The sequence below is a fragment of the Natator depressus genome, chromosome 1, assembly GCF_965152275.1.
Source record: "Natator depressus isolate rNatDep1 chromosome 1, rNatDep2.hap1, whole genome shotgun sequence".
Lineage (NCBI taxonomy): Eukaryota > Metazoa > Chordata > Testudines > Cheloniidae > Natator > Natator depressus.
In genome coordinates, this window is record NC_134234.1 from 243,356,811 (window position 1) to 243,382,130 (window position 25,320).

The 25,320-nt window shown below is 41.8% G+C and overlaps 1 protein-coding gene across 2 annotated transcripts in view; it reads right to left on the bottom strand.

The window, feature by feature from the left end:
• Positions 1–3,997: 3,997 nt before the first annotated feature.
• The window catches only part of SLC13A4 (solute carrier family 13 member 4), a 38,732-nt gene continuing 17,409 nt past the window's right edge, over positions 3,998–25,320 (bottom strand). Inside the window, exons 6-16 of one of the 2 annotated variants that reach the window (XM_074939801.1) lie at positions 24,848–24,887; positions 24,046–24,123; positions 22,169–22,359; positions 20,484–20,603; positions 16,332–16,433; positions 15,171–15,272; positions 13,579–13,676; positions 9,987–10,117; positions 8,512–8,673; positions 7,026–7,163; positions 3,998–5,996 (exon numbers count right to left, since the gene is read on the bottom strand). In XM_074939801.1, coding sequence (XP_074795902.1) covers positions 5,859–5,996; positions 7,026–7,163; positions 8,512–8,673; positions 9,987–10,117; positions 13,579–13,676; positions 15,171–15,272; positions 16,332–16,433; positions 20,484–20,603; positions 22,169–22,359; positions 24,046–24,123; positions 24,848–24,887 — 1,300 coding nt within the window. In that variant the 3' untranslated portion in view covers positions 3,998–5,858. The remainder of the gene's footprint in view (positions 5,997–7,025; positions 7,164–8,511; positions 8,674–9,986; positions 10,118–13,578; positions 13,677–15,170; positions 15,273–16,331; positions 16,434–20,483; positions 20,604–22,168; positions 22,360–24,045; positions 24,124–24,847; positions 24,888–25,320) is intronic. The other variant, XM_074939808.1, reaches the window with a different exon arrangement.

Consider the following 25,320-nt stretch of genomic DNA (forward strand, 5'->3'; position numbering starts at 1 on the left):
ACTACTTCTCTTGACATATGCATTAAAATTTAAATGATCACCACAAACTGTCATGTTTGCTGCTTTGAAGAATAGAGAAAGTTGCAGAACTTATCCTCAGAACAGATGTTCCATGAAAACAGAACTGTGGTTTGTTTTTTCCCGTGTTGCAGAGTATTTGGGGGCCAGAAAAAGAAGTGATGGTATATAGCCATAACCACAGCACAAGCCTTCCTCCCTCCTGTCTCCCCTTGATTCATATTCCATCTTGTTACAGCCTTATATTCTTTTACTGGGTTTTAAGATTTCAGATGTCAGAATAACAGTCTTGAAGTTTGAGGTCAACTTAAGCTATTAATGCACAGAGCTGCATGTCCAATCACATCCTCACAAGCATGTTTCAAAGCTCATCGGTGCACACTACCCCTAGAGCTAAGCAGTTTTCCAACCATTAGTCTTTCTACTAACATTACCCATAAATCTACCAACTAACACTGAACGTAGTGATGGTTATCTGTAGGAAATGATCAGCAGTCTGCTAGGAATAGGATTGAGGCCCAGATCTTCAAAGGTATTTAGGCTCCTAACTTCAACTGATTTCAGTTAGAAGCTAGGAGACTACATTCCTTTGAGGATCTAGGGTCTGAGTGCCAAATTCTCCCATGCTTGCTCCCACTGAGTCATGCCTTACTCTGAAAAACACAATGTTAAGATCTCTGGAGCTTCTTGCAGAGTAAGGTCAAGTGTGTGGAAGGATGGAAAAACTGACCTTTTGAAATCCACTCTTAAATTTTGTGGTTTATAGTTTACAAGCCAGAGAGAAACATACAACTGTTGCACAAGTGTTAGCACAATTACAATTGCACAAAGGGATTTCGGCACTGAAAAAGAAAATATCACTCTATCTATCCATTATAGAGTGAAAATTTGCTCTCAGTGTAAATCCAGAGTAACACCGTTGACCTCAGTGACATTATTCAGGATTTACATCAATGTAATAAATTATATATTTGTCCTTAAAGGGGATTCTACTTAACCTTTTACTTGCATATAGGATTATAAAATGGTTTAGTAGACAGTATAGTACAGCTATCAGTTAATATGGCAGAGTGATTTTGGATAGAAAACCTGGCATTTTCTTGTTACATGTCAGACTGATACAGAACTTTTAGTAGGCTTGACTATATTTATGTGTGAAACACTCAAAGCATATGGAAATAAGCATATTTCTTTTCTGAAGAAAAGGCTTAATTTTTGGTTATTGGAAAAGAAAAATCTGAAGTTAAATGACAGTATGTTATAAAGATAAATAACTGTTTTAAAAGTCGTCTCCCCCCCCACCCCCCTTTGTTCATTTATCAGGTTTAGTCTTACTTTTAGGGTATATCAGCACTGCAATTAAGACACTCGCACTGGTCCGTGCCAGCTGATTCGGGCTTGTGGGGCTCGGGCTAAGGGGCTGTTTAACTGTGGTGTAGACGTTCAAGCTCAGGCTGGAGCCTGAGCTCTGGGACCCTCTCATCTCATAGGGTCCTAAAGCCCAGGCTCCAGCCAAGCCTGATCATCTACACTGCAGTTAAATAGCCCCTTAGCTTGAGCCCTGTGAGCCTGAGTCAGCTGGCACTGGCCAACCACAGGGTTTTAATTGCACTGTAGACATGAGCAAGATGTCCAAAGAGTTGCCACTCGGAGACCATTGTTGGAGAAATATGCCCCATTTGGCATACCAAAGCATAGACTGTGGTCCAATTCCTGCCCTAAGATATTTTCTCATGTCTCCCACTGAAACTAATAGCAGCCCTGCATATATATCTAAGGGCAGAATTGAGCTATTTGTGTTGCTTATTGTGAAAAAAAGTGCTTTTTCAGCATACCACATTTCTGTAAGCAGACAGATGTGCCAAATTAGCAAAATGTGGCAGTCTTGGCTGCCAATAGCTGAGGAGATCAACGTGCTGCGTCCACTGATATGCTGGGAGAGGTTTTTGTGGAAACTCCTTGATTGAGATCACCCTTCTCTAGATGTCTCTACATTAACCCTGTCAGGAATGACTTTTGAAAATACTTATGAAGAATTAAATTTTTGCTTTTGGAATGCATCAGATTACATCAAATACTTAGCAAACATATGTTATCCTGCTGGAGGGTGTTGGTGGCTGCTAACAAAGGTGTCTGGTCTACAGGCAATCACAGACCTCATTGAAGCTGATGGGCATGCTAGCAACATTTCATTCAGGCTAAATGAGAGGACAATTAAATGCCACTTGGTTTAGTGATAGCTGAAATAATAGAAGCCAGTGGCCAAGGCATGGACCAGCATGGCAAGGCCTAAATCGAAGTCAAACCATGTGGCCCAAGGGGTTTTCTTGGAGACTGATTGCAAATGCTGGGACTGATGTGGTTGCAGCTGACTGTCTGAGTGTAGCAGGAACAAGAAAGTGAGCAGACAGTGAGAGAAGCAGTGTGAGCATGGCCCTGAGAGGAAGCCAAGAGAGCTGCTTTTGGGCATAGTACTGGCTGGAAAGGCAGATTTGGATTTCTGAGCAAGGAAACTGCCTTCTGTGTGTGTTTCCACTGCGTTCAGGGAAACAGGGCTTTGTACCCCCTTTGTAATTAAACAATATTTCACCAAAGACCAGACATAATCTTCAATCTCTCTTCCTAACAGTAACAACCGGCCAAGAGGCAATAATATCCTGAGGACCTGGACCCCTTTAAAAAGTCTGAGCACCCATCTACCCTCATTTAAATGCATGCAGGTCAGCCATTGTGCTACTGTAGCCCCCTGCATGGATCAGCAGCTGGATTTGAACTCAAGATCTCCAGCGCAAACCTTCACCACTTGAGCTAAATGACTAAGACCATCATTGGGGGGAAAAGCTGGCAGCTATCCTCTATGTAATAGCTAAAGAGAGGGGATGTATAGTACATACTAAATAGTGTGTTACACTATACTATTGCTATATAGGACTCACTATATTTTTCAGGAACAAATTTCCACCAGGTACATTCAATATAAATTGTTTTGCCAAGTGGTGTTGCCTCTTTCTTTTGTCATGATTATAAAGGAGTGTTTTTGTTAAATGAGAAGGCAAATGGAGAGATTCCCCGTCCAACACCCCTCTCTGCAAATACATATGCCCCTTATTATTAGGACCCTACCAAATTCACAGCTGTGAAAAATGCATCATGGCCTGTGCAATCTGGTCTTTTGTGTACTTTTACTCTATACTATACAGATTTTACAGGGGAGACCAGAGTCTCTCAAACTGGGGGTCCTGACCCAAAAGGGGTTTGCAGGGGGTTGCAAGGTTATTGTAGGGGGGCCATGGTATTGCCACCCTTACTTCCGCACTGCCTCAGAGCTGGGTGGCCAGAAAGTCACATCTGCTGGCCAGGCACCTAGGTCTGATGGCAGCACCGCCAGCAGCAGTGCGGAAGTAAGTGTGGCGACGGCTGGCCGGAGAGTGGTGGGTGCTGGCGGAGGGCCTTGCTCTGAAGGCCGCAGCACAGAAGTAAGGGTGGCAATACCACACTCTGCCATCCTTACTTAGGCGCTGGCGCTGCCTTCAGAGCTGGGCTCCTGGCTAGCAGCTGCTGCTCTCCAGCCGGCCGGCTCTGAAGGCAGCAACACTCCCAGCAGCAGCGCAGAAGTAAGGATGGCAATACCACGACCTCCCCTACAATAACCTTGCGATGCCCCCATTACGTCCTTTTGGGCCAGGACCCCTACAATTACAACACCATGAAATTTCAGATTTAAATAGCTGAAATCATGAAATATATGATTTTTAAAATCCTATGACTGTGAAATTGACCAAAATCGATCGTGAATTTGGTAGGGTTTTACTTATTATATCAATTATATTACAGGAAACGACTTGTTAAAATGTAAACACTACACCAATGTTAACATCTACTTGGAAATGTGCCACTCTGAGCAGCACTTGGGTCACTGAGAGAAAAGTAGCCATGAGTCTCATTTATAGTCTTACAGAGCATTAGAACATGACACAGGGAATAATTTATTTTATTGACATCTTATTGATGCACGGTAGACAATTCACACTAACTGTGAGAGATGCTGGTTTCAAAGTGGGTAGCTTATTGAATGAGCTCTATAAAAACTGATTAAAGTACATAGATAGTGATTATGTGCAAGCGAATTTTCCTAATACACAGATCAAAGACTGACAGTAAATCAGTAATTACAAATACATTCCATAAGGGAAGCCTAGTGGGGATCATTGGGATCCAGTCAGTAATGCAGATCATCCACCTTTAGAAAGGTGAGAGAGACTGGCCCCTTGAGGTATAGTTACACTGCAATGTAAGCCCAGGGATATAAAACTCTAGTTCTCTTGAGCGTCTACGCTCATTTGTAACCCCAGGTTAGGAATTATTGAACCCTGGAGCTCAACCTGGGGCTCCAGAGTCTACACTGCATTATGTGGTCCCCGAGTCCAACCACCCATATCCCAGACTTCCTAGCACTCTCTCAAAATGTGGCCGCTCTAGGGTTGGAAAATGTGACCCTCCACCAAACTTGACTGTCCAGAGGACACAGAAAGTCAACCCATAGGATTGTAGAATATCTTTGGCTGACTGCCAGTGCACAAGTCCTGTGGGACTGTGAATACTCTGCAAAGAAGTAGAGCTTGAACCATGGGTCCTGGCTTGTCTTAGACTTGGAACCTCCACCCCTGTGGGGTCCTGGGCCCCTAGGTCTGTGCAATTTGTGAGTAGATGGAAGGAGGGGTTAGGCTTGAGCCTGAGTCCAAAACCTGGGCTTATATTACAGTGCAGCCATATTCTTTGTGTGCCTCTTAGCTGTTGTATCTTGAAGCTAGCTTAATTTGGAGCTCCTGTTCTCTGGGCTGCTAGAAAGCGGGTGAGTGGAGTCTTGGCGTGAATGTGGTGATGTTGAGATTATGCCAGTGCCACTGCTCTTCAGCCCTTTCCCTTCTTACTCATGGAGCAGCATTGACTGTGATCTTGGATGAGGCTGTCCCTTCTCCATTTAGAGAACGTGTGGCCCGGCCACCTAAGGGTTTGCTGGGAACCGCTTCCACTGTAGAGCTGCTAGAGAAAGCTCTCACCACACCAGTGAAATAAAAAGGAATGCAAGGCCTGACAAACACTTTCCAACTGAGATCTGGAGGAGGTTCTGAAGTTCCCTTTTCCAAAAGAGAGACCACAAGTACTGCAGTACATGAAGTTTCATGCTAGAACTGTGAAGAAACCTTCAGCCCCTTCCCCTATAGCCATGCCCAGGCCCCTTGTCCCTATCTGTGTAGTTGTTTCTTCCCTCCCATTCCTGGGGGTGCTACATATTTGCTATTCAGATTTCTCTCTACCTTCTGTCTCTGACTAATTGGTCCTTCTGAAGCAGCCATGACTCAGAAAAAAATTTGCACTGAAAAGAATTAGGCTTAAAAAACCTTCAGTTAGGAATAACATCACCTGTGGAAATCTGAATGGTATCCATTATATTCTTGAGTTCTCTCCTTGGAATCATGTATCCTGTATTTCAAAGGGGATGGTTCTATGTAATTATTCTATAGCAAGAGGAAAACTATAAGCAGGCTTCTCTTTTGGAATTATGGTATCTCAGGGTAAGCAGCAATAAATCAAAGCAAATCTGACTTTTTATTCTCATGTCGATTTTGAACATTGAAAAAGGCAATGTAAATTTTCACTTTAGGAAATAAAGGACAAGTTGTCTTTTATGGGAGACCTTTCTCTGGACTCGCTTCATGGTTTTGCAGAGGGTACTGAATCTATATACACTCAAGTTTCTTCCTTTCTTTTATTTGTGCAATTTAAGCTAAATATTTTGCCCCAGTCAGCTTTGGTTCTGCAAGTTTTGTCACTGCTGGTTATGACTGACCAGTTACATTGCTGACCATTGCCCAATCTGGAAATGTATCCAGTTGGAAGAGGCTAATTCCCCAAGTGTTGATCGCCACCATGACAACCACTAGACCAATCAGATTTACACCCAAGCCAGCTTTCACCTATGGGGAAAAAAAAAAACAGAGTACAATCAATGTCAAACTGATTAGCAAGCATTAATTAATAAACACAGAAGGTGGTGGGGTGCACGGTGGAGAACAGTCAATTCCCTAACTCTCCCTGTTGCATAAAGAACAAAGTAAATTTGCTGACTACTCTGGCAGAAAAAGCCCAATGAATAGTTGTGTGTATATTAGTGGGAAAAATGCAGGAGACATTGTCAAAGGTGCATGATAAATGCAATTCATCACATGACTACAATTTGTCACATGGACATCTCCATATATTTATACCACATATGCCAGGTGATAGCTATAGATTAATTGTAGATCTATGATAAATCTCATTTATCAGACCTCTCTAGCTTCCGCACTTGTACTCTGCTCACAAAGGTTATGTCTACACTAGACCTGAACGGTGTAAATTGCAGCTCAAGAATACATGTTAGCATGCTGAAGATAGAGTGTGGCCATGGCAGCACACATGGCAGAAGGGACTAACTGCCTCAGATACATACCTAAGGTTTCAGACAGGTACAAACTCGAGGCAGCTAGCCCCTCCCACCCCTTGTGCCATTGAAGTTATATCCTATTTTTAGTGTATTAGCTCAATCAGAGCTAGCTCAGGTACAACTCCTCGAGCTTGAATATACATAGAACCATAGAACTGGAAGGGAACTCAAGAGGTCATCTAGTCTAGCCCCCTTCACTCCATCTCCAACTGTAGACATATCCTAAACTCCCTTCTCCAGGATTGCTATTGTAGTTGTTTTACAGGTTAATTAGCGGGATCTTGTACTGTTATTCTCTGATATTTCACAAGCATTATATTCATTTTAAAAAACAGAGCACACACATGCACACCTCCTGCCGCCACTGTTGTTAAAATGACAGTTACTGTGAAATTGTTGCAGTGCTGTCCTGTGTGACTTTACATTAACTTGGATCCTGTGATTATTTCCAGATCCCATATATGATGATGAGTTCAGTTTGCATTAAGCTTGGGACAATGTGACTGTTCTCAAGACTTACCATGTCTTTGATCTGGCAGTGCCCATAATTGAAGACAATGGCATTTGGGGGGTTGCCCACTGGCAGCATCACCGCAAAGGAAATACACATTGTTACAGGAATCAGGGTGTATAAAGGGTTGATATGCAAGGTTTCCGACTGCAAAGAGAGAGGTTGGGTGGGAAAGAGAAGTTTCACATTGCCTTCAAGTTGTAGGCTATAATTACAGATAAAAGATGCCTGTCTGCTTCCCCCCACCCCAAGATCTAGCATTATTAGCATATCCTCCATTCCCTAAATTCTAAGACCTAACTTACTTCCTCCCTCCATTACCCTTCGGCACTGCAGGAGGGCTGTACTCCATGTTGCTCCTTCTAGATCTAATGAGTGCAGTTCCAAACTTCATCCAGAGGAGGCCACTCTAGCCTGAAAGGATGAGCTCTCTTCCCCCAGCAGTCAAGCATGTTGCTTCCATAAATCCCGTAGCACTCTGGGTCTGGGGAACAAGGTACTGGGCTTTTGGTCTGAATTCACATTACTAGAGTGACCAGATAGCAAGTGTAAAAAATTGGGACAGAGAGTGGGGAGTAATAGGCGCCTCTGTAAGACAAGGCCCTGAATATCAGCACTGTCCCTATAAAATGGGGATGTCTGGTCAACCTACACATGGCATTTCACTGTGTAGATCGCTAGGACTAATCCTTAAAATGGCTTTTATGGAGAAACTTGTGAAAATATCTAGCATTTACTTTTCAGACAATTTCACAGGTTATGTCCCTTGTGAAAAGAGCTTCTCATTACATAAAAAGCAAAAACCAAGGCAGGTTTCTGTAATTGCTATGAAAATAATAGTTTATATATATATACTAATATAGGATATAATTAGTATCTCTTCCCCCCGCCCCCCAACTCTGCCAGTGACACAAGCCTCCATACCCACAATGTCTTCCTCTCTCACAAGTGTCTCTGTTCATTCTTCCATGCTGCCCTTATGCTTGGTCTGACAACCTGTTCACCAAGCTCCCTCCCACCCCTCAGTTAAATCCCCTATGAAACTCAATTCTGATGTCTGCTACAAAAAACGAAGAGGAGGACTGTTAACTAATGAACTATAAATACAAAATACAATAAAAAAACCTCAAGATGTGTACATGCTTTGCTGAGTAGTCATGTGATTGTATTATTGTCAATCTTGTCCTTCCTTTTCTCATCTCTCTTCCTCCTTTTCTGTTACAGTTAAACTCTATGCCCTCAGGGCAGGACTATGTTTTTACTTGTTTTGAGAACTGCTGAGCACATTTCTGGGTGTTCAGAAATATACTGCACTCAGGCCTGTTGGCTGACCATGCTTATTATTGCTTCTTTAAAAGAAAGAGCAAAGCAATGGCACCCAAAATGAAGCAGAGTTCTATCCTGGTTCACAGCACTAATAGCCTAAAATCTCAAGATATTCCATGAAGCCTAACAGGAAAAAAAAACAGCATAAAATCCCATTGTTTTTACTCACCATACTGCATAAAATAGGCAGAAAGATAGTTATGGTTGCTGGGTTACTAACAAACTCTGTTACCATGGACACCAAGATGCAAGCCAGCAGAGTGACAGCCCAGTAGGGAAGGCTGCTCAAGGACAACATCTGGCGGCCAATCCATGTCGAAAGGCCAGAGGTCTGGCAGAAACATACAATAATGAGAGCATAGCAGGATACAAGTTATGTTTCCAAACCAAATCCTTGTATCTGAGAGAGTTTGCAATGGAGTATCCCATTGGCAAAGAACTTTAGCTCAGTAAATTGGGCAGTCCCCTATTTAGTAGCCTACGTTCAATAAATTAGTGTTTTCCGTCCAGTTCCTAATACAGTAGGACCGCAGAGTTACAAACACCTCAGGAATGGAGGTTGTTCGTAACTCTGAAATGTCCGTAATTCTGAACAAAAGGTCATGGTTGCTCTTCCAAAATTTTACAGCTGAACATTGACTTATTCACCTTTGAAACTTTACTATGTAGAAGAAGAATGCTGCTTTTAACCATCTTAATTTAAGTGAAACTAGCACAGAAACAATTTCCTTATCTTGTGAAATCTTTTTTTTAAACTTTCCCTTTATTTTTTAGTAATTTACATTTAACACAGTACTCCACTGTTTCCCTCCCACCATCCTTTTTTTTTTTGGTCTCTGCTGCTGCCTGACTATGTACTTCCAGTTTCAAATTAGGTGTGTGGTTGACTGGTCAGTTCATAACTCTGGTGTTCATAACCCTAAGGTTCTACTGTAACTAGGGGTCCATAAAATAAAACCACCTCATTTGGCACTAAATGGCACTACTAGTTGTTTAGCAGAGAAACCAAAACTGACTGGACAGAAAGACTGTACTTCCTCCTCACTTGTAAGGTTGTCCTTCCAGGTTAGAACTGAGGCACACTGAATGGGTGGGGGAAAACCTATAGGGACCATGTCTAAATATATGTTTTTACAGCACTTAGTAAAATGGGATCCCAACCCAGATTGGGGCCTGTGGATGCTACTATAAAAATAATGGTAATGCCATTTCAAGTGCTGTAGTTCTGCAAATCAAGGACCTCAGTTCCTAGGGTAGCTAATTTAATTTGATTCACTCATACTCATTTCATTTTAATCCCTGCCATCACCAAAACCAATCCATACTCACATTTGGGTATGAATTGCTGAAGCAGTGTTTTCAATGGTAACACTGGAACACAGTAGCTGACTTGTTTTTGTGACTTGTTTGCTACTTTCCAGTCATCATGAAAGAGATTGCATACCAAGTTCCTGAACTGTGCTAGATGACCAACTTTCAGAAGAGCATCCCGGAGATTTAGGTGACATACCCTTTTGAAAGTATCATAGTAATTTTGTTACCAGAATTGTCAGAATACCACAGGTTAATATAAAGGTGGAGGCTTGTAAGTATTTTAGATATTCAAATTCTCAGTGAGAGAAAAATGGAAATATAACTCAATACCTTGCATCCAGCCGCTAGAGCATAACCTCCTCCAACCAGCACTACAATCTCCCAAGGCATGGTCTTCTGGAAGTCCTTCCATGTAATTATTGGCTCCATAGAGTTAATATCTCTAGAATTTTCACTATCTCCTGTGTCAAAGCAAAATAAAGGTACATGGCTAATGCTAAACTGGCCATTTCCCTAAGATATGGAGCATTCTGCACTGACCTCTGACTTTGTGACCTCTAGGTTGGATTGCTGTAATGCACGCTCTGTAGGGCTACCTTTTGAAGACCATCTGTAGGATAAAGCTAGTGCAGAATGCAGCTGCCAACTTCCTTGGTGGTCTCAGCCTCAGGAAGCATAGTACTTACATTCTCTGAAAGCTGAACTGGCTTCCTATTGGCTTCTGGGGTTGACATTGATGGTTATATGGCCCTATGGTTTAGGTAATGGGTTTATGCTGTTTAGGAAAGACAGAAATAAAGGCAGAGATGGTGGAGTAGCATTGTATATCAATGATGAGGTAGACTGTAAAGAAATAAGAAGTGATGGAATGGATAAGGCAGAGTCTGTCTGGGCAAAAATCACATTGGGGATGAAATCTACTAGAGCATCCCCTGGGATAGTGCTTGGGGTGTGCTATAGACCACCAGGATCCGATATGGATATGGATAGAGACCTCTTTAATGTTTTTAAAGAAGTAAAAACTAATGGGAATTGTGTGATCATGGGAGATTTTAACTTCCCAGATATAGACTGGAGGACAAGTGCTAGTAATAATAATAGGGCTCAGATTTTCCTGGATATGATAGCTGATGGATTCCTTCACCAAGTAGTTGCTGAACCGACTAGAGGGGATGCCATTTTAGATTTGGTTTTGGTGAGCAGTGAGGATCTCATAGAAGAAATGGTTGTAGGGGACAACCTTGGTTTGAGCAATCATGAGCTAATTCAGTTCAAACTAAATGGATAAACAAAAATAGATCTGTGACTAGGGTTTTTGATTTCAAAAAGGCTAACTTAAAAAAATTAAGGAAATTAGTTAGGGAAGTGGATTGGACTGAAAAACTTGTGGATCTAAAGGCGGAGGCAGCCTGGAATTACTTCAAGTCAAAGTTGCAGAAACTATCAGAAGCCTGCATCCAAAGAAAGGGGGAAAAATTCATAGGCAGGAGTTGTAGACCAAGCTGGATGAGTAGTTCCACATGGAGAATTATTAGCTAAATTGAAAAAGATGGGGATCAATATGAAAATTGAAAGGTGGATAAGGAACTGGTTAAAAGGGAGACTACAGCGGGTCACACTGAAAGGTGAACTGTCAGGCTGGAAGGAGGTTACTAGTGGAGTTCCTCAAGGATTGGTTTTGGGACCAATGTTATTTAATCTTTTTATTACTGACCTTGGCACAAAAAGCGGGAATGTGCTAATAAAGTTTGTGCATGACACAAAGCTGGGAGGTATTGCCAATACAGAGAAGGACCGGGATATCATACAGGAAGATTTCAGAGTAGCAGCCGTGTTAGTCTGTATCCGCAAAAAGAAAAGGAGTACTTGTGGCACCTTAGAGACTAACAAATTTACAGGAAGATGTGGATGACCTTGTAAACTGGAGTGATAGTAATAGGATGAAATTTAATAGTGAAAAGTGCAAGGTCATGCATTTAGGGATTAATGACAAGAATTTCTGTTATAAACTGGGGACGCATCACTTGGAAGTAACAGAGAAGGAGAAGGACTTCGGAGTATTGGTTGATCACAGGATGACTATGAGCCACCAATGTAATATGGCTGTGATAAAAGCTAATGCAGTCTTGGGATGCATCAGGCGAGGTATTTCCAGTAGAGATAAGGAGGTGTTAGTATCGTTATACAAGGCACTGGTGAGACCTCATCTGGAATACTGAGTGAAGTTCTGGTCTCCCATGTTTAAGAAGGATGAATTCAAACTGGAACAGGTACAGAGAAGGGCTACTAGGATGATCCAAGGAATGGAAAACCTGTCTTATGAAGGGAGACTCAAAGAGCTTGGCTTGTTTAGCCTAACCAAAAGAAGGCTGAGAGTAGATATGATTACTATCTATAAATATATCAGAGGGATAAATACCGGAGAGGGAGAGGAATTATTTAAGCTCAGTACCAATGTGGACACAAGAACAAATGGATATAAACTGGTCATCGGGAAGTTTAGACTTGAAATTAGATGAAGGTTTCTAACCACCAGAGGAGTGAACTTTTGGAATAGCCTTCCAAGGGAAACAGTGGGGGCAAAAGACCTATCTGGCTTCAAGACTAAGCTTGATAAGTTTATGGAGGAGATGATATGATGGGATAGCCTAATTTTGGCAATTAATTGATCTTCGACTATTAGCAGTAGATATGCCCAATGGTCTGTGATGGGATGTTAGATGGGGTGGGATCTGAGTTACTACAGAGAATTCTTTCCTGGGTGTCTGGCTGGTGAGTCTTGCCCACATGCTCAGGGTTTAGCTGATCGCCATATTTGGGGTTGGGAAGGAATTTTCCTCCAGGGCAGATTGGCAGAGGCCATGGGGGGTGTTTCGCCTTTCTCTGCAGCGTGGGGCACGGTTCACTTGCTGGAGGATTCTCTGCACCTTGAAGTCTTTAAACCACGATTTGAGGACTTCAGGAGCTCAGACATAAGTTAGGGGTTTGTTACAGGAGTTGGTGGGTGAGATTCTGGGGCCTGCGTTGTGCAGGAGGTCAGACTAGATGATCATAATGGTCCCTTCTAAGCTTCAAATCTATGGTTCTATGATTCTGTGATTTGAGAAGTATGTGTATGTGTGTATTTGAGACGTGTCTGTGTTGTCCTAGACTTGAATGTCTGAGGTCTGGTGGTTGGACATGCTCAGAAGAGGGTCTTCACTTGTAGAATTCATTTCTCCTGGCCCAACAGAGCCCAAGTATGTTTAATATCAGGACAATATACAAGGCCCATCTATTTGCTCAGTCTTTTCCTGAGGGTAGTATTAGCTTTTAGAGGTCTGAGTCTTTTGTTGAATTTGACTTATTATTAATTCATTTTTTTTCTAAATGCTGTATATATCTGTAGGGCGATCTGCCATGTAAAAATACACACATACATACAATTTCTAATAAATATATGGAAGCAAATGTCAAGGGACCATGTCTTCATATGTTTGTACAATGCTTAGCACAAAGGGGGCCTCAACCTGACTGAGGCCTCTGGGTGTTACTAAAATGTAAACATTAAATAATAATAATCACTATCAAGAAGACTATGTTAACAGTAATGTTAACATAAAATGGATCAGCCTCTATCTACGTTATCAGATTGCAGTGGTAGTACATTGGAGACTTTTTTTTCTTTTTTTGTGCCAAGCAGTTCCCCAATTCTTCTAAACCTGAAATATGGCAAGGATTGAGTTCTTTACAAGTTCTAATTTCCATCCACTATTGCAACACTCAACAGCAATATTAAAGACTGTGGTTCTCAACCTTTGCCGCACCATGATCCTATGTTATAAGTTTGGGGACCTTAATGTAGCCATAAAATAAGAGGATGGGGATCACAACCTCCTGTTAAAAAGTGTGTAAAGTTTCATTCTAGATGACTCCTTCTTACCTTTATCCCTCTTTCCAAAGCATGGTTTCTTTGCTGGAATCAGGAACATGAGAAAACCAAGGAAGACAGAGACAGTAGCATCAGTCCGGTAGCCTTTCCTTGGAAAGAAACATTGTGATTATAGCAATCCTATACTAAAAGTGTGCTATAGTGAAGTGTGTGTGCAAAACCCCATGTTCTCAACAACATGCATGGGGAACTGAGGGAGCTGAGCATGCTACTCAAGCTTTCTCTTTTCTTTTCTTTTTTTTGTTATTGGGTTTGGTGTACCTTTCCTCCACACATCATGCCATACATTTATTCTATATATTATAGAGGGAAATACTTTCAGCATAAAATCATTTCAGCTCCTTCCAGCACCAACACAAATATAAGAATGTGACGTACTTGTATTGCTCTATAACAGTGCCATCCAAACTTTGCTTAACTGACAACCACTTTAACATTTTGTCAGTAACATAATGGCTACACTGGGTGGGAACCTCAGCTGATGTAAATCAATGTAGCTCACTGAAGTGAATAATCCATGTCCGATTTAGACGTAAATCCATGGGAAGTTGTTAGAGATTTACAGTCACAAACCCATGTGCTTGCACTTTTCATGTGTGGAAACATATCAGTGCACATGCATAGAGCCCTGCAAATCCGTGGATATCTGCAGATATCCTGATCCGCTGATGCAGATATCCATGGATCATGTTTGCGGATTGGATGCAGATACAGATTTTGTAACCATGCAGGGCTCTACACATGCAATTTTGCAAATGCTGAAAACTTAGTAGATGTCCTTTAGAAAATCTACCCCAAAATGTGAAGGGAATAAATTGGTGTTTTCCCTGGATTTGAGCATCTGTGTGCCAGCTAGATGTAATCATTTTTCAAGAATTATTAGTATTCTAATGACTAATAATGGTCCCTTCAGGTCTTAAAGTCTCTGAATCTACTCAATAGATCTGTTCAGGATTTAAATGCTGAATCCTCTGTAGTATTCCTGGTAAAACTGAGGGTGACAGAAAGAGGTATGTTTACTAGAACCAAGTGTCAGTAAACAAATTTTGGGAGAAAATCCAACTGTTTCTCTGCATGGATGAACTAGAGAATGATGATGACTTTAAAAACAGTCTGCAGGTTATCTGATGCTCCCTGTGCTAATATCCAAAACCAAGCCCCACACACCAGAACTGTGAACTATAACAACAATCAAACCTAGCAGCAAACATGCTTTTTGGGACTTCTTTATAGTAAAATTGTTTTTTTAAAAGATTTGTTTGATTCTGACTTCAGAATTTGGCTCTTCCATTTTTTCTACTAGGAACAAGTTTCTCGTGTTGTTTCTCATAGTCTAATGGAGTCGCCCTGCCACCTGGAGAAACAGGGGGACACTGTTTTGGTTGTGTGAACAGGTACAGTTAAAATAGTGAACACCCTCAGTTTTGGATTAAGATTCTATATGGTCCAGCCTTGATCAAAATGGCTACTGGCATCCTGAGATTCTATGGCCAAAAACCAATCAACCAAATTGTTTTAGAAACCCAGGAAAATCAGAACTTCATTCCTCTGCAGATGATTAGGAGATAACCTTACCCACTTACTTCTCAAAGAAAGATGACCAGCCTGGAACAAAGCCAGGTTCCCGTGTAAACCAAAGCAAGGTCATCAAGATGAAGAAAAACCCAGTCACCATCTCAGGATAGCTTGGGAAAAGAGGTGGGGAGAAAAAGCAAGAATAGAACCTGAGATTAATGCCAAAATCCAGGAGCAAATTCCACAGAGAGAAAGGAATTAGAGATTGGTTTCAACACACAAGGAAAAAATCTACAGGGAGAATAAAATAGCAGATCAGTTTGAACTAGGGTTTTACATTTGAGTCCTAGCTGTTACCTAAATAAAGTCAGAAAAAAATAAAGCTTAGTATCTCGTTATCTATATTTATACTTTCATTTGTCATGAGATATTTATGACCCCAAGCAAATACAAGATCTTGTATTCTTATGGTATTTCTATGATCCAGGAACTGAAATATGGCAACAAAATAGATCTTCCCTTATTTCTGCATTGTAAATGGCTTTCTATGTGATTTTTAAAAGCATATGAAAAATATAATTACAGATACTAAAATAAACAAATATCACTACTTTAAACACAAACAAATACTAGACTAGAGATGGGCTGAGAAGTTGGAATTCTGATCTGGATTTTATTCAGGGTTCAGAGGCTGAATAAGGGCTAGGATTTAGATTCAAATTTGATTATGCTAAAATCTTGCAAGTTGATCTCATAAACTTTCCACTGAACACTGAGAAATCTTTGAAGAAGAGCTGATATCATGAGATAGCTCCCATCATAAAAGGTGGGCATCTTGCAAAATGTAGCTTTTCTTTGCCACATCGGACATGAAATTGGAAAATAGGCCCCCTTCTGCTTTGGAACCTTAACTGTAGGGGCAAGTCCAGATCTATGGGTTTGAGTCTGAAGCCAATGCCCTCTTCCCATCTCCCCCTCTGCCTCCCCTAAGAAAATCATAGGCGTTTTTATTCAAGTCTCTAGTTTTGACTTATTTTTATAGTGGACCCCACACCTACTCTGAAAAGAAAGAGAAACAAGTTCCAAAACATAGGGACTGATTCAATAGGGAGAAAGAATTGAGAGATCAAGTCCAATATATGTAAAACAAATTCAGCTTGGAGGACAAAACAAAAGATGGGTTCCAACACATGAAAGGCAAATTCCACAGGAATATATGCTCTTTTTACCTAGTATCCCCCAGTTTCTCATATTCCTCTTGAATTCTCCTCTCTGACATCTCTTCTCGTCTGGTCTTCTTCTTCTTGCTCACAGAACATGTTTCTTTAAAACTGAGAAGGATAATTTGGCACAGGAATATGAGAGAAGGGAGTCAGATTTCAGAATGAAGATACCACAGTATGCAACTTATGCAGCGGATGAGATAGCTGAGGACCTAATCTCTGTGGCTGGCTGAGCTGTGCTTGGTGCAGGACATGAGAGCAAAAGTAGGGAAGGTTGCTGTATGCCACTTTTGCATTCATCCAATTCCTAGGGGTGCTGAGATCCAGTCCAACCCCCAGCATGAGCAGTCTTAGGGCTGTTCTAAATAATACCAGCTGGTAATAACACACAAGGGGTCAATATGGCAGATCATAATCACTAGAGCACATTAGTGTTCCAGCCATGCTACTCCTCTCCACCATGCCCCATCACATGCCCCTCACTAGCCGTTTCACCAGACCCGCAACATCCAGGTGGTCCCTATGCCAGGCAATCCCTAGGAACATAGGAATGGCCATACTCAGTCAGAACAATGGTCCATTGAGCCCAGTATCCTGTGTTCTGACAGTACCTGTTTAGGGCATCTTACAATCACTTTACACCACATCATGGGTAGGTTGTGGCCCAAAGCATAGCAATTTTGTTCTAGACTGGGACTAGTTTTTCTATATAGTGGAACTATGTGTTGTCCCTTTCCAGGAATAGCATTCTGAACAGTGCACACAAGATGCATTCTGGCTGCCTAATCTCATTTGACTTGGTGAAGAGAGTATGATTCTTGAAAGCTCAGGGTGCAAACTTCTTTGCTTTAAGTAGTCTAGTAAAGGTGTGATGCTGTATGGAATCTGGGGGATACTTGAAGATATTATGAATAACAATATTGTAAAACTGTAATGTGTTAGGCCAGATATGCCTGTGCCCTGTAAGGTATCTGAAAAAATGTTATAATTTGCCAAATATGATAATCTTGCTTATATGTTTGTGCACCTTTGTATTATGGGTTATAGATATGTATGTCTGTATTTCAAAACTTGTGGTATTCTTCTGGGTGACATCCCCAGACAGCACTGCCTAGCCTGCTTGGTGGCCCATTAAGGACCATCAGCCATACAACTGCGCATTCAGAGAAGGCAAATACACCTTATGATTCAGCAAGGCATGTAGGGGCGTGCCTATGGAAAGAACTCTAAGGCTTTCAAGCCATGTGCTGGGCAGATTGTGTTTGAAACAAAAGAAGCACAGGCCGCATGGCAAAATATTATAAAAGGCAGCTGCCTCTTCTCCATTTTGTCTTCAATCCTGCTTCTTACCTCTGGAGGAACTTTGATACAAACTGAAGCTCTGAACAAAAGACTGAATGACCCATTGTACACTGGGAATCCCCACAACTACAGTGTCTATTGTCCATGAGATTGACATGACTGCCTTTGATATTTGTAGCACTGTTTAAACCAGGATTACTTTTGTAAGGTTCCACTCTTTCTGTAACTGAAGGGTAAAGTCAAAGCCGATGATCCTACTATTCTGCCAGTGAACAATTTCTATACTTCTGTCAAGGAGATACAAATGCAAGCACATTTTATGGCTGAGTGCATTTAAACTGCCTACAAATTTATATGCAAATTAGGTGCAGCCCTCAGGCTCATGGAAAATTGCATTTGCGTGTCACAAAGTCTGGACTCGTTTATTTAAACTGAGGTGCTTGTAAGCTTTTTTTTAACCCTCTTCTCTGTATTGCTTCCAGTAGTGTCACTTGACTATGCCTCAAGTACTGTAGCAACATTTTGCTTTTCTGTTCCAATGGGAGATTGACACCTAACCTGCTTAGATGCTTTTGTAAATTGCATTGGGGTCTATCTGCAATTTTAGGCACCAAAATACCTTTGTAAAACTGACGCTTAGATATTTGCAGGAATATTTACTTTGTGCAGCGTTAGCTGAAGTGAAAAGCTGTGTCTTTGTGAACAACCCTTTCTCCTGTCCTAAGGAGGGGTCACAGTATTTTTTCCCCTGATTTTCAGGTAGGAAGAACTTTATAGGCCTGTTTCCCTCCCTCTTTGACCTACAAAAAGGCTAGACTCTGCATTCTGATCCAAGAACTTGAGTTTCTACGCTAAAAAGAAAATCTGGAAAGCTGTTCCAGTCATTGTACTAGGGGCAAGAGATTGACAGTGGACACCCTATTAGAAAGGATACGTGGCATGAACGTTACCAGGAATTCCATAGATGTCCATCAGCAAGCACTAAACTAAACATTGTTTCAACATATTATCAATATCATTTGCAAAGTCTTAGAAGGATTTGCAGGCAAGCATTATAGCCAAACTCCTAACCTAACATATTCTCTAAGGAACCACAGAGAACAGGAGTTGGAGATTAAAGAGTCTTGGAACCAACCAACACTTCACAAAAGGTCAATAATGCTTCAGTTCATTGGTGTTCTTTAGAATAACATTAATCAGAGCGAATTCTGGATGGAATGTGGAATTTCAATGCTGTTTATTAAAAAAATAAAGGAATTGAGGGTCATGTTAGGGCCTGTTTCCTCTCAGGATTAAAAAAGAAATAATTTATTATAGCCTTTTAAATTGAAACTAGAAGACTCAGGGGATTGATTGATTAAAGGACACAGAACTATTTACCTCTTCAAAAGCACTCAAGATCAGTAGCAACCAGAAGTCATTATCATTTAACAGCTATTCATTGTCCTATGTGAAATATATAAATGATGTCAGCCAAACTCCCTCTTGCCCTCACAGTTGGCTTTATTTGTCCCTCGGAGAGGCCATGGTCTATAGCAGGGGTGGCCAAACCATGACTTGTGAGCCGCATGCAGCTCTTTCACAGTTAAAGAGTGGCTCGCGGAGCCACCCCGGCTCCCTCCCGCCCACATTCTCCACCTACCAGACTGTTTGGGGGAACTCGGCACTTCTTCCGTGTGGTGGGATAGTAGGGCTAGGGGCTTCTGCCCAGCAGGGAGGGAGGTCTTGAGGCTTCAGCCCTACGTGAGGTGCCTGCCGGGTTTTGGGGCTTCAGCTGGAGTGGGGCTGAGGCCCCGAGCCCTGGCAGGCATGCCTCGCAGGGCTGAAGTCCCGAGACCCACTGGCCCTGCTGGGCAGAAGCCCCTAGCTCCACTACCCCACCACAGTGAAGAAGCTCCGAGTTCCCCCAAACAGTCTGGTAGGCGGAGACTACCACCCTACCACCACACCGCAGGGCTGAAACCCCGAGCTCCAGCAGGCATGTTCCCTTCAGGAACTTCTGAAGATTGTTGTATGCGGCTTGGAGGGTCAGTAAATTTGGCCATTCCTGGTCTAAAGTGATCAGAGACTGAACTCCTTCCCTTGCCTTCAGCCTGGGAGTGAGGAAAAGCTTTAACTCTCACTGTCCACCTGTTCTGTTGATAAACACAGGATTTTTGTCTCTAGCTCTGTGAGTATGGCACTTTGTACCAGTACAAGTACAGATATACTGAGCCTTATTCCCCTCTCATTTACATTGGTTTGACTCCAAAGTAAGTCCACTGACCTCCTGATTTACAGCAGTGTGAGAGGAGATTCGGGCATGTTTTTACTAACTGGCTTTTTCTTTTTTTTCAGTTGCACCTGCTGATCAGAAGGCTGCTCAATGGCCCTCATCAAGGCAGGGCATTGTTAAAACTTTTCCCATCAAAAATAAACATGATGTGTAGCACAGATTTTCATCAGCCCTATTCAGTCACGGGACTCAAGCATCAATAAAGTCCACTGTTGCACATCCAGTGCTACTAGGAAAGGAGAATTTCTCTAGGGAGTGGACAGGACCCACTGCCCTGGTAAGGGGAAGCAATAGTAACGCAGCATTTGCCCTTTGGGATTTTTAGTGCCTTTGTGAACTCTAAAATGGTGGTTCTCAGCAGAGCCGGCGCTAGGCATAAGCAAACTAAGCAATTACTTAAGGCCCTGAGCAGCTCAAGGGGGGAGAGCCCTATTAATTATTAGTATGTATTGTGTGGGGAGCCCCAAAATTTTCCTGCTTAGGACCCCCAATGGGCTAGCATCAGCACTGGGAGGAAGCTGCAGCACTCCCTGCTGTTTTAGCCCTGGGATTCCCATACAGCTCTAGCAGCCTGCACTCACTTGCATCCCAGGAACAGCCAGTGCATCCAGAACCAAGTCAGGACCAGCATGATGAGGCAGATGGGGAAGCTGAACAAGAACCAAGTTCCAAAATTCACCATCTCAGCATGTGGATAGTGGCTGTAAAGGAAAAGGCTGTATAAGAGATAAGAAGGCCACTGGATGCATGGTCAGACACCCACAACATGCATCTGTGCATACATATATGGACATGTGGTATGGCATAAGGGTTGTATTAGCATGAGTTTGTGATAACTGCATTACACATGCATAGCAAAGCCACTCCCAGATGAATGCCAAATTAGTCTTTATATCAACACCACACCAAATACCAACATGTGTTCAGTTTACTCCAGATATTTTAGAAATGTTTTTATGGTACATATTTTTATTGCTACCACAGGAGGGATTAATTTGGCCCAGTGTAATATAGATTCAAAACATGTCACAATATAGGTAGCAACTTCATTCTGTAGTGAAAAACAGTTTTTGTATCCAAAGAGGTTAATACTGACAGGGATTCACCTCAGTCAAGAAGCTCACAGATCAATACATCTTGATGCCCATCTCAACAGAAACCAACATTTGTATAATATATCTCTTTGCTCCAAGGAGTTTAAGATGGAAACAAATTGATTCATATTTGGGGTAGTCTGGATGACATGTAAAAACAACCATGGCTATGGAAATATCAGGTTAGTTTGAGGATGGAATTTAAATTTATCAGTGAAGGGACATTATAATGCAATAAGAAACTGCATCCGATGAAGTGAGCTATAGCTCACGAAAGCTTATGCTCAAATAAATTGGTTAGTCTCTACGGTGCCACAAGTCCTCCTTTTCTTTTTGCGAATACAGACTAACACGGCTGTTACTCTGAAACCTGTTATAATGCAATACAACTGTTTTCGTCCTAGTTGTATCACAAACTGCTTCAATAGAGTGAATTGTTTTTTTAAAAAAATGATAGCATAGGTAGAGATAATTTCAGAGGTACAGGCAAGCACAAGGGATTAAATCCTGGCCCTACTGAAACTCTATTGACTTAAATAGCACCAGGACTTCACTCATGGTCTCTGTGCACTTGTGGTCTTGGTCCACAAAACATAAAATAATTAATACAGCAGACTGGACTCTGGCAAAGCTGTTTAGCAGTGCACCTCATGACAACCCAAAAGTGCAAGAAGTGTCATAATAGCAAGGCACACTAATATGTCTTCTTTGAAAACCCAACCTTCCATCTAGAGTTCATCACCAGAATCAGTTTTACAAGAACCATGTATGTCATTTCAAAAGTTATTCTGGGAAATCATCTCTGACCCTCAAAGTAGTTTTTCATTTTTTCTAATAAAAGAAGCAAACAAACATTCCATCTGTGTACATGCATGTGCCCACTATAATATAGGGCAAGATCTTTTCAAAAGAGGTCTACTCCCATTTGGGCATGGGCACATAAGAAATAAAGATCCTGCTTTCAGTCAAATACCCTTAGTAATAAAGCCCTAGGAGAGAAAGTATATACAAAGAGAAAGTATATGAGATAGAAGCAAAATTATCTCTAAACAGAGTATCTTCCGAGGTTTCCACTAGACATCAGTAACCCTTTGATAGAGTCATCATGATGACGGTAGTTACTCCAGCACAGGTCCCTAATGTAATATCCGAGACTGGGCAATATCACTTACTTGTTGAAGTACTCTAAGAAGATGAGGCTAGTGGAGGTCCCTATGATGGTGGTCAGTCCCCCAATGGTTGCAGCATATGAGATGCTCAAGGACAGGCACTTGCAGATCATGTGATCATGTCTGGACTGGTACTGGTATTTAGTGCTCAGATCCAGATCTCTGGGGTTAGGAGGCAGGACAAGTATCTGAGTCTGTAAGGAGAAAGACATGCTATAAGGAGTATTAGACACTACCAACAGCCTGGCCTGGGCCAAAGGGAAACTTTGAGTGCAAAAATGTCTACAGGTTACAAAGAAATAACCTGCCTGTGAAAGAGCAGGCAGCTTATTCTCCATGGGAATTAACTGGGATCAGAACTAGAGACCTATCCAGTGACCCCAAACTGCTTGATCTGCAACCAAAATGCAGGATAAACAGTAATCAGTCTTCTGATCAGAGTCTGGCCCTGTTCCAGTCCTCAATGGAATCTCAACTGGATACCAGGAAACCTTTATAAGCTGGGAGGAGGAGATTCAATTATTTCAGTTTTAAGAACATATAATCCTTGAGGCATGTTAGAAGCCTCCAGGCAATATATGGCAGACGTTCCACCCTCACACTGACTCATGAGTCACAACCTCTAATTAGCAATCTAATATTAGGATGGCGAAGGTGCAAGATAGTTAGCTGTGATACCTAATGCATAGCTGTTAGGCTATGTCCCAGAGAGAAGTGATAAATGAAAACATGGCTGCAAAAGGCAGCGTGACACAAAGAAGGTTCCATAGTGGTGGCTGTCAGTGTGTGGTTCTGGGAAATTAAGGAGTTATATTGAAAATAATAAGGCGCCACTCCTAGGGTCCTATCACTTGTAGCGCAGGGAAGGGAGAAAGAGAAAAGGCTGTACTGTAGGCTCAGGAAAAAGGCCCTAGCAGCAGAGAAGCTGGATTCATTTGCCATAATATAATTCTACTGGTTTGTAATGGGCTTATTTTCCATGAGGAATCTGGTGCTGCTATGATTTTATCAATCCTCCAGCAGTCTCTCTCATGAAAATCCTGGTTCAAATCTGTATTAGGTCAAAACTGAAATGAGTTTGGTGGTTACAAAATAACCCTTGAATGGTGGGATGAGATGGAAGGATGCTCAGTGGCAAGGGTAGTGCAGTAGCTTTTCTGAAGATCTGGGTATAAATTCCCTTTGAGCCATATATACAGATAAATGTGTTGATTGGAGTCTAATCTCTGCTGGACATCTGTCTGGGCATAAAAACAGTACATACATGTAATTGAAGTCCTGCCTCAGTCATGCCCAGGACTGGAAGAAGGAACTGCAGATCAGGATTGAGGTATATTGGCAGAAGTGTCTCTGTGTGTGTGTGCCGTGCATGTGGTGGGTTGTCAAAGGACAGGAAGTGCAGGAATATTGGAAGTGAGGGCTGACAGAGCTGTCTATAAGGTGCTTGAACCGTTTCTGTCTACCTTATGTTTGGCTCTAGCCAGTGATCTATGCCAAAAATTGATATTTATGTAGAGGTACCTCCAGAGGGACATTTGGGGAAACAAAGTGGAACTGCAAAACGGAAATGGAAACCGTTTAGCCATAGCACGGAATATATGACACTGAATGCATGTGGGAACAGCCTGTGAGGAGCACCTCTATGAAAGGGGCTCCTCTCACCTTTTGGCTACATCAAAGAAACCCAAAAGATGTAACAGGGCTATGAAGGGGGAAACTAAAAAAGTGGAAACCACCTGAGGAACCAGCACAGGCCTAATTGTCAAATGTTCTGAGACTGCAGAGGCAAAGATTTCATGGAAAGCTACTTACAAGGTAAGAACCTGAAGCCAGGAAGAATGTGTGATACTTGTCTGCCCCAGAAGATTACCACCTCTTACCTGAGGTAGATTCTGCCCCTTGTTTGGGGGATTCACAGTTCCAATTGGGTTGGCTATCATGTGCACACCATTCATATTCTATAAGAAGGTAAGTGTCCTTTGATTAGACAATACTCTCTATCTAATTCCAGAAGGCACTTAGAATTAAATTCAAGGGTGCTTTGTGAATATTTCAGGCAGAGAATCTTCCGGTAAATTGACTACCATTTATCTGAAACCTTATTCTATGTAATAAAGCAGATTCAATAAAAGTAGGTCTTTTTATTTAAAAAAAAAATCTTAAAAATTAAATGGTCAGTTTAGCTCATCTCCTTCTGTCACCATGGTAGCTTTGTGATGGTAGAATCCAACATAAACCTTGCAAGCAGCACCTGAGCCTTGATTTTATAAGGTGTAGAGTGGCCAGCCCCTAGAGTGCTCTAGTTGACTGAACATCTCTGACTGCAGGAGTGCCCAAATCTTGCAGAACAAAAGGCCACATTTGCTACTTGCTAGGAGCCCAGGGGCTACCCTTCCTCACTAATCAATTCAACTGATCACAACCTCTCATGTAAGATGGAGATACGGACCACAGAAACTGCAGCACCTGTGTTTCATCTTGATCTCAGGAGCCAGGCTGATAGGATCCAGCTAAAGCATGGCATGCTGTAATATATGGACTCTACCAGATCTACTTCCCATTAAAGATAGAAGAGTGTGCCATACTCTCCTTTATGAGCCACATTTTGATCATTCCTGCTGTACTGCTTTATAATGCAGATGAGTGTTGGTCACATGGTGTAGGTACTACCTATCACAATACCTTAGTATGCACCAGGGAACTGAAGTCAGTGGTCGTAGCACTAAAAACAAAGAAAGGAAAATATATTTTTAAACGCATGTTTCCCAGCTATCCAAAAGGCACATGTTCAGGGCGGGTAATGGAGCACCTAAGCAAGAACTAAAATCTGCTGAAGTTGTGAAAAGTTCCATTTATTCTGACATCTCAATGACATCTCCATTAGATACATGGAAAGAGTCACTTTGTTCCAAGGGTCTATTTCTAGATCTGTGATGATGGGGTTCCACCTCCATGAAACCAACAGTGTTTACTGCCAAACCTTTAATATCTCTATCACAGTGGCGTGAATCACTGGAAAACCCAACACTACTAATCTATTCTATTCTATGTAGATTCTTGTACCTCCCTCATTGCCATAACACCTTCCAGTAGCTCATTAAAGCAACATCTATCTTGTGTGTCTTGTGGATCATAGCATAGTGAGATCCAGATCA